General features: G+C 39.4%; 1 protein-coding gene across 1 annotated transcript in view; it reads left to right on the top strand.

Moving 5' to 3' along the window:
- Nucleotides 1-16052, top strand: part of LAMA2 (laminin subunit alpha 2) — a 472574-nt gene that overhangs the window by 443705 nt on the left and 12817 nt on the right. Inside the window, exons 59-62 of the mRNA XM_044917544.1 lie at nucleotides 5385-5497; nucleotides 5835-6024; nucleotides 7995-8150; nucleotides 15701-15854. Of these exons, the coding sequence (XP_044773479.1) occupies nucleotides 5385-5497; nucleotides 5835-6024; nucleotides 7995-8150; nucleotides 15701-15854 (613 nt within the window). The remainder of the gene's footprint in view (nucleotides 1-5384; nucleotides 5498-5834; nucleotides 6025-7994; nucleotides 8151-15700; nucleotides 15855-16052) is intronic.

The following is a 16052-nucleotide window of genomic DNA, read 5'->3' as shown; positions in this document are numbered from 1 at the left end:
GGGATCGAGCCCCGCATCGGGCTCCCTGCTCAGCAAGGAAGCCTGCTTCTCCCTCTCCCACTCCCCCTGCTTGTGTTCCCTCTCTCGCTGTGTCTCTGTCAAATAAATAAAATCTTTAAAAAAAAAAAAAAACAGATTCCAGTAGGATATGGCTATTGTAGCTCCAGTCTCACATCCTTTTCCTTTCTCACCATCTTCTTCCCTTTTTCGAATCAGAATTTAGATTGTAAGAATGTAGTTAAGAACTAAGACAAGTTAATTCCTGACGTAGGAACTATCCTCTCTTTGTTCTAGCAGAGTGGACAGAAACGATCCTCTATTCTCGGTCCCCTTCTTCTTCTCCTTTACACCATCACACCCCTCCCTGCCAACATCTTACACCATGAGGATGGCATTCACTAGACCCCAGTGCAGTTTCAGGGATCCTGAGAAAGCCCTGGCCCATGAAATGGACTATGTCAGTCCCATCATTAATATAGGCCAAAACGCCATTGATCAGAGGGCATTGTATGTATATTATCTCATTTGATGGTGTGGTAGCCCATCTTCCCTTTATGCTTTTCTCTTATTCTTTGGCCCATTTAGAGCTGGATTAAATATTTCTACATATTGTATTTGTGGAGATTTCTCAGGGAGGGTGGTTGGGTGGGGTTAGAGAGGACTGTAGACTTCTACAAACACCATCTGCAGGTATATAGGGTGTTTATACCAAGTCTTTATAACCGGCATGGCCTGTGTGGATTTGTATACAATGAACTGGTTGTATTTTTTTTTACTTGAAGCTCGTCGGAAAGTTGAATTTTGAACCTTGAAATCTGAAATGTGAACACTAAGAACAGTGATATAAATAGCCATGAACAGTCCCTGTGTTGTTAAGGGCTTTGGAGAGTTGGGGGAAAGAAGCGGGCAGAGAAGGAAAGAATAGACCAAAAGGAAGCTATTTCTCTAGCAACTTTAATACTACAACTTTAAAAGCTAAGCACAGTCCATGCCAAAGGATGAATCAGTTGGACACTGATATGTATTTAAAGGGAAAACACACATTTTCCATACCACAAGAAATCTCCATTCAGGCATTAGTGTGTAAATATTACTACAAATGCCCAATATTTACCAAAAGAGCTCCTGTGCAGGGTGGTAACATAATTCACTTTCTCGATAAACAGCTTGAGTAGGGATTTTATATTTCAGAACATTAAAGTCAGTGCTGTAAAAAGTATCTTCCACTTAGTATTCATCCATTAAAAAAGAGCATCACAAAGAAACCTCCAAATTCTCAGATGTGATTTTAGCCCACATTTTTTAGAGGGATTACTGACTCATGAAAGAAGAAAATGATGCAGTTTTTATGATCATTCACTTGGTGCTTTCAAGAACAAAGATGCCAGTTTTGATAAATGCAATTTAAATCTCTGTTCTGCACCAATCTGAATTCAAGGAACACTTGCCTACCAATCACATGCTACTCTGAAGCCAATAACTCATGTCCAAGTGTCAGCCAACAAACAGCAGTTGGAAATGACCACTGCTTTAGTCTGACCGGAGATAGAGTAATTGTGAGGTGAAAAAGTTTTCACTGTTACTAATCTGTGGCATGATCCATTTGCCTAAGCTCGGCTTTAGGAAGCGTGGCTTCCTTCATAGTCCTCTCCAGCTATGCCACTGCTCTGATCAGCACGTGCACCGCCACATTCAGACCTCCCCCTTTCCACCTCCCCCCGCCAAATCCTGTCTGCCTACAGCTTGTCACCTGCCAAACAGAGACAAGCAAGCACACCGTGTCCTCCAGATCCCATTTTCCCCCCTTATGCACTAGCAGTACTTCAAAGAGCCGCCACAAGGTGGCAGGATTGTAACATGTTGAGATTGATGAGCCTGTGGGGTTTTTGTTGTTTTTTTGTGTTTTTTTTATTGTTGTTTTAATACATTTCAAAGATAAGTGTTTCCAAAATAATACAGGTAAAGTATCACATCCATAAAGATGATGCCTTCCCTCCAGCTCACATTAGCTTGGTGGAGGAATTTGTCTTGCAACCATCATTCTTTTTCAAAGCTTCCTTAGAGGGGCACCTAGGTGACTCAGTTGGTTAAGAATCAGGCTCTTGATTTTGGTTCAGTTTGTGAACTCCGGGTGGTGAGATTGAGCCACCTGCTTCCCCCGCCAGGCTCTGTGCTCAGCACAGAGTCTGCTTGTCCCTCTCCCTCCCCCTGCTTGCACTTTCTCTCAAATAAATAAATAAAATCTTTAAAAAAAATTTTTTTAAAAAAGCCTCCTTGGAATTACCTCATTAGAAGACCCTTTTTCTTACCCATTTGATTTCTCTAGGAAGCATAAGATCATCTTATTTACGTGCAAACCACGGGGTACTTTCTGTTCCATCTCACAGGTTCCCTTTAAGATACTAGAGGGAGAAAAAAACACGATGCGTGACCATTGGGAGGAGCAGGGGGCCTCTGAGGGGCTCTAGGGAGAGGGGAATCACCGGGGTCTGTGCCCTCCTGCATGCGTCCCAAGTTCAGCCTGGTTTCAGACTCACCCAGGGGAAAGTGAGGCAGCGCAGGCAAGATCCAGTGCTACTTGCCTTTAACCAAATGAGAAGGCTACATGTTCACCAAAAGCATTATGGGAAAATTGTCTTCCCATTTGTTGTTTTTTAAGACTTTATTTATTTATTTGGCAGAGAGAGAGAGAGAGACAGCGAGAGCGGGAACACGAGCAGCGGGAGCGGGAGAGGGAGAGGCAGGCTTCCCTCCGGGCAGGGAGCCCGACGCGGGGCTCGATCCCAGGACCCCGGGATCATGACCTGAGCCGAAGACAGACGCTTAACCGACTGAGCCACCCAGGCGCCCCTGTCTTCCCATTTAAATCCAAAACTACATATAAATAAAAATTCTCCTCTACTAACATTTCTCGGTCCTCTTCCAACTGCCAATTTTATAAAGGAAGGTGATAGACGTTTTATTCAAGGTATATTCATAATATTCATCCTGTTGCAAATTGATGATATAAAAGATCAATCTGGGTGTCCTTAACATACAATGAACTTAGCATATGGGTTTTAGACTTTGAGGTTACCTAGTAGAGTGACCTGTTTGTTATCACTCTCCTACAACATTGGCCAGTATGAGGACACTGTTTTATTAGCCACCATCTCTACCTGCTCCTCAAGATCCACCTGTTATAAAAGTGAAGCAGGAACTGGTCTTCTTCCTCAATTTCCAGTGGGTGTGTCATGTAATGCTTCTTAGAAGAATCCTCACGAAGTCCCTGTCCTTTTCTGGTCAAAGGTTTTCCTAAAATAACGTAAGCAGGGTCTTCTGCATCTAGAAGATCTGACAGTATGTGATAGAAAACTGCTGATCAGCTCAGGGCCAGTGCTGGAAATCTCTGTCCAGTCCACCAGCAAGCAAGCTTCCCGTGGCGTTTGGGCCTCAGTGCCCAAAATATATAAAGACAAAAGTTCTCCATGACCTACAGCTACTACCAATAAAATACCTAATCTTTATAATCACCACTTGGATCATTTAAAAAATTATATTAGAAAAGTTATTTTATATTAATATTTGTATGTAGTAACGAGACGAGTGACTGCAATGATTAACAATAACAACCTGCTGGTGGTTTTCTTTTTGGCCACACATCATGGTTCCCTAATTCCTCAGCATCCATTGACTTTTCTGATCTCCCAGTTTTCAGAGCTGACGGGTTAGAGATGTTTTAGCCAAATTTTGCCCCTGATGGACTCACAGCAGGGAGGATTCTCTTAGAGATTTCAGAGGAGGACTGCAGGCTACTAATGTTTATAGCAGTGGGCCTCTGTACAGGAAATAGGGTGAGAGGTTGATAAATGATCCCAAGTCTATTAATAGCGTCATGGCTGGCTGAGACATTAAGCTACCAAAGCCTTCCCATTTGGGCTCTTTTTACAGGCAGTGTAATAAGAAAGGGGCCACATGTTGATTCCAAGAGAGGCCATTCAGCTGTGCAAATAAATAGCATTTTCCTGCTCTACCCACTGGGTTTTTGCATATCTGTATGAATTTCTGCCACAGTTTGCTCTTTGTAATTGACCATCTCCTGGGAAGCAAGAAGGGAAATACTTCCACGAAGACCAATTTTACAGCATTTCAAACACTTAAAGCCTTTTACCTGCTGTAGCAGCGTGCTCCGTTTGACTAAGCTCAAGAGAAAAGAGAACAAGGCTTTTCCTCATCAAGTAAGAATGTCCTGTGTGCTGATGATTCATCTCATCTTCTATCTGAGAAGAACATTCTGCCATCAAAAGCTTGCTTTGGGCTGTTTGAGAACCTCTGCTGAGTCAGCGTTCACTGGGGCAGTGGCCCATCCAAAGCTATTAAGTACAGATCTTAAAAACAGATGTGTTGTTTGAGAGTGTGCAGGTTATTTATTTTCTCGCGTACTGCGTGTTCTCAAAGACTGCCGAAGCAGCCTGTACTTCAAGCTCTTTTGTGAAAAGAGAGAACAGAGAAAGGAATTATGACTTCAGTAATTTGAGGAGCCTTGATTATCTACTGAGCTAAGGGTTATGCTGGCCAAACACGGTCCACCCAACCAGGACTGGCTATATCATTTGCAGGGTCCAGAGCAAAATGAAAATGCAGGGCCCCTTTTACAAAAAAAAAAGTATTAAGAAACTCAAGATGGTGACAGCAGAGCATTAAACCAAGTAAGCCAGCCCTGCGCCGAGCTCTCCCTCCTAAGAACCCCAGGAAGTGGATCTTTGAACAGTGACAGTTGAAATGGTATATGGTGGGTTACATTAAAAATGTACTGGGTTGCCTAGCAACTGGCTCAGGGCCTAAATGGCCTGACTTGCAAGTTTAGATACACCATCTTGAAAGTCTAAATTCATGGAAGCCTTCTAGTAGACGGATAATTTTCAAGAAGAAGTAATATAGTGGGAGACAGAAATGGGGAGGGCAAGAAGGAACACATTTTTTCTACTCTTATAACTTGGTGGCTAGCTTGTCATTTTCCCCGTCCCATCTTCAAAGACTATAACTCTTCATAAGTAAGTAAACATGAAAAGGAAACTCCAGTTTTCTCAGAAACATCAACAGTTTTTTTTTTTCTTAGAGGGTAATGAAAACATGAATTGATCAATAAATATTTTTGAGCATATTGATTTGGCAATTCAAGGGTGCACTATAAGAAAACGGATTCCCACTCACTGAATATTTCATAGGAAGTGTCTACTATGTGGTAGAGTACGGAGATAAGTAAGAGACCATTTTTCTTCTTAAGGAGCTTCAATAAGATTACACAAGAACATTAAGCGAAAATAAAATAACTAGATAACAGGATTAAATTTTTAAAGAGCAGAGTCCATAATCTCCTCTTTCTCTCCTGGGTAATTTTGCAGGGTCCTTGTGCAGCAGAATCAGAACCAGCTCTTTTATTAGGGAGCAAGCAGTTTGGGCTTTCGAGAAATAGCCACACTGCAATTGCTTTTGATGACACCAAAGTTAAAAACCGGTATGTATTATTCTGAGATATTGGAAAAGAACTGATAAATGGAAGAACTGAGTATTTGCACTTATTCAGGTTTTAATCAACTACACTTATTTAATGCAGTAAGCCTTTTAATTCACGGAGTACAACAGAGAATCGAATTCTAGTGGCCTGAGCCTGCGGAGCTCAGTTTTGGAAATCAGCAGGAAAAGTGGATTTGGAAATCACCTGGAAAGTCCTCATCTCAGAGAACGTTTTACTGTCCTTTATGAAAATTCCCCTACGGGATCAGAGGCAACTTAATCTCAGAATAAGAATGCTTCTGTTTTTCGGTTTTATTTTGCGTGCTTTCTTTCCGCAGCCTCACAATTGAGTTTGAAGTGCGAACGGAAGCTGAATCGGGCCTGCTTTTTTACATGGCTCGGATCAATCACGCGGATTTTGCTACCGTTCAGCTGAGAAATGGATTGCCCTATTTCAGTTACGACTTGGGAAGCGGTGACACCCACACCATGATCCCCACCAAAATCAACGACGGTCAGTGGCACAAGGTAATAATAGTCCATGGGAGGTTGGCCGTGTCCCCTGAGGGGGATGCCGGGTGGCAGCCCCCGGCCTTCGCCGGGTGCAGATACAATGTTGCCAGTGTAGATCCTGACCCTGCTGCTACTGGAATGTGGCTGAGGCTAAAAATAAAGCCAGCGCCACAGACAACAGTTGCCCAGCCTGGGGAAATGTAATCGGACCCGGGTGGGTTTATGTTCGAGCACTCACATGCGGCATCGTGGTACCACAAGATGCCATTATTACCGTACCGCTGTGGTTCCCAAACATCTGTCCACAAACCGGGGCCAGGTAGTTGAAGACATGCTACTCTCAGTGAGAAATGTGGGACGATGGAGCATGTTAATCTTAAATTAGCTCTATGTCTTCAATGTAAAGGAGTAATATTTATCCTGAGATTATATGTTCTTCCTTTTAAAAGGTGCTAAAATGGCCTCTCTTTTATGAAGTAATATTTGACGAACTTAAAAGCTGGGAAACTAAAATGGGCCCTAACACTTGCCCTCCCCTCCCCCATCACACCCCATACTGGTCTGTGAAAACCAAGAGTCTGAGACTCTGCTAGATCATGTTTAAAGGGCTCTAGGGCCACATTTCCAGCGATAGCCATTTGGAACAACTTTTAAAACATTGGCCTTACACCCAGAAACTGGTACTATTATGGGCACAGAAGGATCATCTGCCACCTTACTGTCCTCTTTGGCATGACTGCAAATAGATAATATACTGCCTGATTAAAATGAAAACTCAGAATTTGTTTCTGCACCTGTGATCGCCTATTCAGTAAAGCTTCCCTCGGTCGACCAATAAAATGTTTAATTTTGAGAGTTTGATATTATTAGGTGGTAGATTTTATATATTAACATACTGTGACTTGGCATATCCTATAGAAAGTCAGAGAACCTGAAAAAATACAATACAAATGCAAAGTCAATCAATTTGTTATCTTGGAAATAAGAAATGGAATCTTCCTATTTGCCTGGGAGCTTATGAGTAGCAAATACAGATCTTCATGAAGGAGCTCTCACTAAGGCTTATTCTCCTCTCTGGCTAATAGAATAAACATGACACTTGAAAAACTGACATATTGTTGGTCCACAATGCGTCTGGGATTAAGAAAGAAAGTTTAAATACTATAAGCAGCCAAGTTAAGGAGGGATTTATTTTTGAAAATTTTTTTTTAAACAATTGCTTCCCAAACCAGAATAGATAAGTGTAAAATGAGGTCTTAATTATTCTAATCCTGATGTAGATTCATTTTAAACCATCATTGTACTCCAACATTAGCCTGGGCCACCGTTCCTTTTCCTAAACTCAGACCGAAGTTTTTTATGCCCAAGCCAGTCTTGACAACCCCTGATTTCGCCCTGCCCCCAAAGAGAATTCACCCCACTGCTGTAATTTCAGCATCAGGGAGCTGTCCGTCTTCCTCCCTCCCTTTGTACCAATCACGGCTGCCGTGGAAACGGCTGTGCAGCCTTGATGCGCAGCCCTTCCTTCCATTCCGCGTGAGAAGTGCCTATTAGGCAGAGGGATGTAGCAGATCTGAAATTGTGCAGGGGAGACCAGGCTTAGCTCAAACAAATGCATGTTTGAAACCGGACATGAATTTTGCAGCGCACTTAATTCAGGACCGAGCTCTCAATCGGCAAGGCTCCTGACAACATGCATGCCTCCTGATACATAGGCTCCCTTGGCAACCTATAGCAAAGTCTTTAATCTAAAACTCACCCAGGATGATTTTGTACCCTTTTGGAGATGGTAGTCATGGAAAAGACAGAGTGTGGGATATTCTGTAAAAACTGGTTTAATTTCACTTATGGATTTCACACATATTAGGCACTTAGTAAATTCTTTCATTTTTCCTGACGAATATCCAGAAAGTTCCTACATCTTACACTCTGCGTATTTGAAATTTATCCATAATTGGCTTTAATGAGTCGTCTTCTTTTTATAGATTAAGATTATGCGAATTAAGCAAGAAGGAATTATTTATGTAGATGATGCCTCCAACAGAACCATCAGTCCCAAGAAAGCGGATATCCTGGATGTTGTGGGAATGCTGTATGTTGGCGGGCTACCCATCAACTACACTACCCGAAGAATTGGTCCAGTAAGGGTCTAATTTATTTATTTATGTGTGTGTGGCTTAAATAACTGCCTGACTCATGTATATATGTTGAATTATTAGGTCATATTGGCCCCTGACGACTTAGAGATGAGTAGGAAATTGTCTTTTCTGAGAAGTGACAGGTTTTCTAGATAGATTTGACTAGGAGAGGTAATATCACCAAACAGAGTGTCGACCCTGGAGCCAGACTCCCTAGGTTTGAATACCTATTAACTAGCTGTGTGGTCTGGGGCAAGTTACTTAATCTTCCTTTGACAAAGTTCCCTCTTTTGTAAAATAGGATAATAGTACCAAACCAGCAAGGTTACTGTAAAGATTAAATGAGGTAATATATTGAAAGTGTTTGGAAGAGTACTAAGCATATAGAAAGTACTGGAAAACAAGGAAGATAATGTTGATGGTATTGTTTCAGAACTAGAGATTTCACAAATATTGAGAGATGCAGTATTTAAACTACATTTGTCCAATACTGTACTACAGTATGTAGAGTACAGTACAGGATTCAAAATTTAAAGTCCTCACAATTTTATAAACCAGTGTTCACAAAATAATGTTTTGTCAGACCACGTGTCTGGGTTTCCTTTGGAAAGCATGATTTTAAGAAATACAGGGGATCAATGTTCTTAGAGAACATATTAGAAAGAAATGTATTACATTTCTATACTCAGAACATGTGATACTGCAGAGCTGTTCTTCATCAAAGACATCTGTTCACCACAGTTGTAATTCTCAGCATCCGGCGCCCCTTGTGAGTGATCAGTAGTATGCTCCTTTCATGGCTATTGGATAAGCTACCCAGGCCTATCAAAATGAGAGTCTCTGGAGAGTGGCAAGAGTGATTAACATGTGTCCCTAAAATCAGATGAAATATAGTGGAGCAGAGTATGATTGAATTATATCCATGGTCCCTAAACTCTAAATGCTTCATGCAAACTTTCAAGTTCAAAGTGTATGTGCATTTTCTTAGGAAAGAGTTCACTGCTTTCACTAGATTTTCATTAAGGAAGAAGCACTAAGCCAAACTTAATGATCTTTTCAAATAGAATTTGAAATTAGATTATGACAAAATGTATATATATAGTAAGGTTACTAAACTATTAATTGAAACATAAGGGGCTAATTAAAAATTTGTTTAATTGTATAATTGACACACAACGTTACATTAGTTTCAGGTATACATGTAATTTGACAAATGTACACATTATGCTATGACCACTACAAGTAAAGCACTATCTGTCACCACACAATGCTATTGCAATATCATTGACTATATTCCCTATGCTGTACCTTTTATTCCCATGACTTATTCATTCCACACCTGGAAGTCTATACTTCCCACTCTTCTTCACCCATTTTGCCCATCCCCCAGCCATCACCCCTCTGGCAACCATCAATTTGTTCTCTGTAATTATGGGTCTGTTTCTGCTTTTTGTTTGTTCATTCATTCATTTTTTTGGGTTTTTTTTTTTTTTTAGATTTTAAATATAAGTAAAATCATATAGTATTTGTCTTTTCTACCTTATTTCATTTACATAATACCCTCTAGGTCCATCCATGTCATCACAAATGGCAAGATTTCATTCTTTTTTACAGCTCAGTAATATTCCATTGTATATAAATACCATCTTCTTTATCCATTCATCTGTAATAGATACTTAGTTTGCTTCCCTGTCTTGGCAGTTGTTAATAATTCTGCAATAAACATAGGGGAACATATATCTTTTCAAATTAATGTTTTCATTTTCTTTGGGTAAATACCCAGTAGTGGAATTACTGGATCATATGGTAGTTCTATTTTTAATTTTTTTGAGGAACCTCCATACTGTTTTCCACAGTGGCTGCATCAGCTTACATTCCTGCCAATAGTGTATAAGGGTTCCCTTTTCTCCACATCCTTGCAGAAACTTGTTATTTCTTGACTTTTTGATTCTAGCCTCTCTGAGAGTGTAAGAAGATATCTCATTGTGGTTTTGATTTATATTTCCCTAAGGATTAATGATGTTCAACATCTTTTCATGTGTGTGCTTGCCATCTGTATGTCTTCTTTGGAAGAATATCTATTCATATCCTCTGCTCATTTTTAATTGGGTTATTTTTGGTATTGAGTTGTATAAATTGTTGATACATTTTGGATATAAACCCCTTATTGGATATGTCATTTACAAATATCTTCTATTCGGTAGGTTGCCTTGTCATTTTCTTGATGGTTTCCTTTGCTGTGCAAAAGCTTTTTATTTTGGTGTAATCCCAATAGTTTATTTTTGCTTTTGTTTCCTTGCTTAAGGAGACATATCTAGAAAAATATTGCAATGGCTGATGTCAGAGAAATTACTGCCTGTGCTTTCTTCTAGCAGTTATATGATCTCAGGTCTCACATTGAGGTCTTTAATCCATTTTGATTTTATTCATGTATATGGTGTTAAGAAAGTAGTCCAGTTTCATTCTTTTACATGTCGCTGTCCAGCTTTCCCAGCACCCTTTGTTAAGAGTCGGTCTTTTCCCCATTGTATATTTTTACCTTGTTTGTTGTAGATTAAATGACCATATAAGTGTGGTATTATTTCTGGGATCTCTATTCTTTTCCATTGCACTACATGTCTGTTTTTGTGCCAGTATCATACTGTTTTGATTACTAAAGCTTTGTAGTTTCCTTGAAATCTAGAATTGCGGTACCTCCAGCTTTGTTCTTCCTTCTTAAGAATGCTTTCGCTATTTGGAGTCTTTTGTGGTCCCATACAGTAAATTTTAGTATTATTTGTCATACTTTTGTGAAAAATGCTCTTGGTATTTTGACAGGGATTGCATTGAATCTGTAGACTGCTTTAACAATATTTACTTAACAGTATTAATTTTTCAATCCATGAGCATGGAATATCGTTCCATTTGTGTCATCTTCAATTTCTTTCATCAATGCATTACAGCTTTTAGAGTACAGGTCTTTTAGCTCCTCAGTTAAGTTTATTCCCCGGTATTTTATTCTTTTTGGTGTAATTATAAATGGAGTGGTTTTCTAAATTCTCTTTCTGCTACTTTTTTATTAGTATATAAAAATGCAATCAATCTCTAGGTATTAATTTTGTGTCCTGTAATTTTACTGAATTCATTTCTTCTAATAATTTTTTGGTGGAGTCTTTAAGGTTTTTCTATGTATGGTATGTGATTTGCAAGCAGTTACAGTTTAACAGTTTAACTCTTTCCTTACCAGTTTGGACACCTTTTATTTTTTGTCTGATTGCTTGTGGCTAGGATTTTCAGTATTATGTTGAATAAAAGTGTGAAGAGTGGACTTCCTGGTCTTGTTCCTGATCTTAGAGAAAAGCTCAGTTTTTCACCATTGTGTATAATGTTAGCTCTGGGTTTTTCATATATGGCCTTTATTATGTTGAGGTATGTTCCCTCTAAATCCACCTTGTTAAGAGTTTTTATTAACAAATGTTGAATTTTATCAAATGTTTTTTCTGCATCTATTGAGAAGATTATATGATTTTTATTCTCCATTGTGTTAAATGTAGTGTATGCTGATTTTTGAATGTTGAACCATTCTTGCATCCCCAGAATAAGTCCTAATATATTGTGGAATGTAGTTTGTTAACATTTTTATTGAGGATTTCTTGCTTTTATGTTTATCAGAGATACTGGCCTGAAGTTCTCCTTTTTTGTGTGGTATCTTTGTCTGGCTTAGGTATCAAGGTAATGCTGGCCTCATAGAATGTTTTTGAAAACTTTCCTTTCTCTTCTACTTTTCAGAATAGTTTGAGGAGAATAGGTATTAACTCTTCTTTAAATGTTTGGTAGAATTCACCTGTGAAGCCACCTGGTCTAAGACTTTGTTGGTAGTTTTTGATTACACATTGAATTTTGTTACTAGCAATTGGTCTCTCCAAATTGTCTATTTCTTCTTAATTCAGTTTTGGAAGATTGTATATTTCTAGGAATTTATCCATTTCCCTAGATTGTCCAATTTGTTGGCATATAATTTTTCATAGTACTCTCTTATAATCCTTTGTATTTCTGTGGTATCAGTTGTTCTCTTTCATTTCTGATTTTATTTGAGTCCTTTTTTTTTTCGTGATGAGTCCAGCTAAAGGTTTATCAGTTTTGTTTATCTTTTCAAAGAACCAGCTCCTGGTTTCATTGATCTTTTCTATTGTTTTTGTCTCTTTCATTTATTTCTGCTCAGATCTTTATTATTTCCATTCTTCTGTTCACATTTGTTCTTATTTGTCCTTTTTCTAGTTACTTTATATGTAAGTTAGGTCATTTACTTGAGATTTTTGTTTCTTGAGGTAGACCTATAAATTGGTATAAATTTCCCTCTTAGAACGGATTCTGCTGTGTCCATTGTATTTTCATTTTTAATTTCTTCAGTGATCCATTGGTTGTTTAGTAGCATGCTGTTTAGCGTCCACATATTTGTATTTTTTCTAGTTTTTTTTTCTTGTGATTGCTTTCCAGTTTAAACCATGTGGCCAGGAAAGATGCAGATGATGTCAGTCTTCTTCAGTCATATTTTGTGGCCTAACATGTGATCTATCCTGGAGAATATTTCATTTGCACTTAAAAAGAATGTGTATTCTGTTGTTTTGAGATGGAATGTTCTGTATATATTTGTTATTTCCCTGTTGATTTTCATCCTGGATGATGTATTTTTTGATGTAAGTAGGGTATTAAAGTCTCCTACTATTATTGTATTGCTGTCAATTTCTCCTTTTATGTCTGTTAATATCTGCTTTTTGTATTTAGGTGCTGTGATGTTGGGTGCATAGATATTTACAATTGTTATATCTTTTTGCTGGGTTGATCCCTTATCATTGTGTAATGCCCTTCTTTGTCTCCTGTTAGTCTTTGTTTTAAAATCTATTTTGTCTAATATAGATACTGCTTCCCTGGCTTTTTTTCTCTTCTATTTGCACTGTATAGCTCTTTCCATCCCTTCACTTTCAGTCTGTAAGTGTCTCTAGGTCTGAAGTGTCTTGTATAAAGCAGATAGATGGGTCTTGTTTTTTTACCCATTCTACCACTCTATGTCTTTTGATTAAAGCATTTAGATCATTTACATTTAACATAATTGTTAAGTATGTACTTAATACCATTTTGTTAATTGCTTTCTCGTTGTTTTTGTAGTTCTTCTCTGTTCCTTTCTTCTTTTGCTCTTTGTGGTTGATGACTCACTCTTTGTAGTGTCATGGCTGGCTTTCTTTCTCTTTTTGTGTATCTATTAAATGTTTGGGGTTTGTGGTTACCATGAAGTTCACATACAATATCTAAGTACATAGCAGTCTATAGTGATCACTATTTACATTCAAACACATTCTAAACGAACGTATTTACTCCTCCCTCCACATTTTTTGTCTATGTTGTCATATTTTACATCTTTTTATTCATAGTTTTCTTACATCTAATTGTGGCCTTACCCTTTAAAGTAGTCCATTTAACATTTCTTGTAAGGCCACTTCAGTGATGATGAACTTTATCTTCCTTCAGTTCTGAATGGTAATCTTGCTCTGTAGAATATTATTGGTTATAAGTTTTATTTTTCTTTCCCCACTTTGTATATATCATGCCACTCCCTTCTGGCCTGCAAAATTCCCACTAAAAAATCAGCAGATAGACTCATGGGGTTTCTCTAGTACATACCTTTGCTTCTCTCTTGCTCCTCTTAAAAATTTTCTGTTTATCTTTAATCTTTGGCATTTTAATTATTGTCTAGAACTATCTGTGCTTCTTGAACCTGTAAGTCTATTTCCTTTCCTCGGTTAAGGAAGTTTTCTGCCACCCCTATAATGCAAATGTTTATTTGCTTAATGTTGTCCAAGAGATCCCTTAACCTATCCTCGTTTTTTTTAAAAGTTCTTTTTATCTTTTTGCTGTTCAGCTTGGGTGCTTTCCATTACCATCTTCCAGATCACTGATCTGTTCTTCTGCATCTGTTAATCTACTGTTGTTCCCTCTAGCGTATTTTTCATTTCAGTTATTGTAGTCTTCAAAACTGATTTGGTCCTTTTTATATTTTCTGTCTCTATGTTGAAGTTTTCACTAAGTTCTTCCACTCCTCTCTCTCCAGTCCAGTGAGTATCTTTACAATCATTATTTAAAACTCTTTATTAGGCCTATCGCTTATTTCTGTTTCATTTAGTTCTTTTTCTGAAGTTTTGTCTTGTTCTTTTATTTGGAACATATTTCTTTGTCCCCCCATTTTGCTTGACTTTCTGTGTTTTGGAACAGCTACTTCTCCTAAATTGTAAGGAGTGGTCTTATGTATGGTCATCCCCTGTGCGGACTGTGTGTGCCTGGTGACGCTTGCTGGCTGGCATGGGCTGAGGGTCACAGGGCACTCTGTGCTGGAACTGAACTGGGCCTGTGCTGGAGTGGTCCTGAGGCTTTTTGCACAGGGGGTACTCTGGCAGGACAGCTGAAGCTGATGCAGGCTGGAGAGTCCTGGGGTGCTCCCCATGGGGGGTGCCCTGGTGGAACAGCTGGAACTGAGTCAGGCATGGCCTGGAGGTCCCTGGGGCACTCAGTGCAGGGAGCACCCTGATGATGCTCACTCAGGCATCAGTCAGGAGATCTTGGAGTGCTCTGCACCAGGGTTGCCCTAGCATGCCATTTGGAGCTGAGGTAGTGCAGGCCTGGAGTGTTCCAGCATGCTTTGCTCCTGTGTCACCTTGCTGTGATGGCTGGAGCTAGAGGGAGCACTGACCAGGGGTGTCTCAGTGTGTACCGCCCTGGGGTCACCTGGGTGGGACAGCTGGGGCTCGTGCGAGCTAGGGGCCTGGGGCTTCCTGAGGCAATAGGCCAGAAGCTGGACCCTGCTGTGGTCCATGCTATCAAGATGGAGGGGGAAGATAAATCATGGCTCTCACCAGCCCATCTGACCCAGAGAGTTCCAGCAGCTCCCCTGCCATTTGGCAGAATTTGAGGGCTGAACCTTTTATGTACTAGTTGCTCTTTTTCTGTGCCCTAGGTCAGATGAATCTGCTCTCAGTCCTTCAGTACTATCCCTCCCCATTGTTGTTCACAGTGTTGGGGGCGGAGGTTCCCTTCACTGCCGTGTCTCTTGCCATTCTCTTTACCTTTTGTTGTGCTATTCAGTCAGCTTTCAACTCTTCTTCAGGAGGAATTGCTTTATAAATAGGTATAGATTTAGTGTGTCCATGGAGGTGAGTTCAGGATCTTCCTACATCACACCATCTTGGACCAGAACCAGCATAAGGAACTAATTAAAAGTTATGATATTCACATGGAGCACATAATTCTGCCAAACTAGCGGTCCCATTAGAGACACAGTATGCACTATTTAGAATATCAGAACAAGCTAGATACATCTTACTTGAGAAGCACAACACAGGATTCTCTGCACCCATTGTGTGGAGCTCGGGGTGACAGCACAGATCCGGGTAGTTTGGGGGCTACCTTAAGATAACTGGCCAATGATTGCAAGCACAGAGCATCCCCACAAATTACTGAATTCCATATAAAGGCAAAATTCTGGTAAAACCTGATATTTGTTTTTTTCTGACCTGAATATTTAGGTGACCTACAGCATTGATGGCTGCATCAGGAATTTTCAGATGGTGGAGGCCCCTGCTGATCTTGAACAGCCAACCTCCAGCTTCCATGTTGGAACATGTTTTGCTAATGCACAGAAAGGAACATATTTTGATGGAACAGGTTTTGCCAAAGCAGGTGAGGCACTCCCATTTTCTTCCTGTTGAATATTAAGCAGGTACCAATATTAACTTCTTGCTTGTATGGGAAAATAAAAGTCCTGGATTTATTAAATTAGTATACTTCACTTAAACCAGAAATAAAAATGTATAGAATAAAAAACGTCAAAGATTAATGTATCTGATTCTGAAGCAAACTAAGAAAAAGTAGAGTAAA

This window comes from Neomonachus schauinslandi, chromosome 8, assembly GCF_002201575.2.
Source record: "Neomonachus schauinslandi chromosome 8, ASM220157v2, whole genome shotgun sequence".
NCBI classification, from domain to species: domain Eukaryota; kingdom Metazoa; phylum Chordata; class Mammalia; order Carnivora; family Phocidae; genus Neomonachus; species Neomonachus schauinslandi.
The sequence above is the reverse complement of the archived record's forward strand: the minus strand, read 5'-3'. Positions and strand labels throughout refer to the sequence as shown.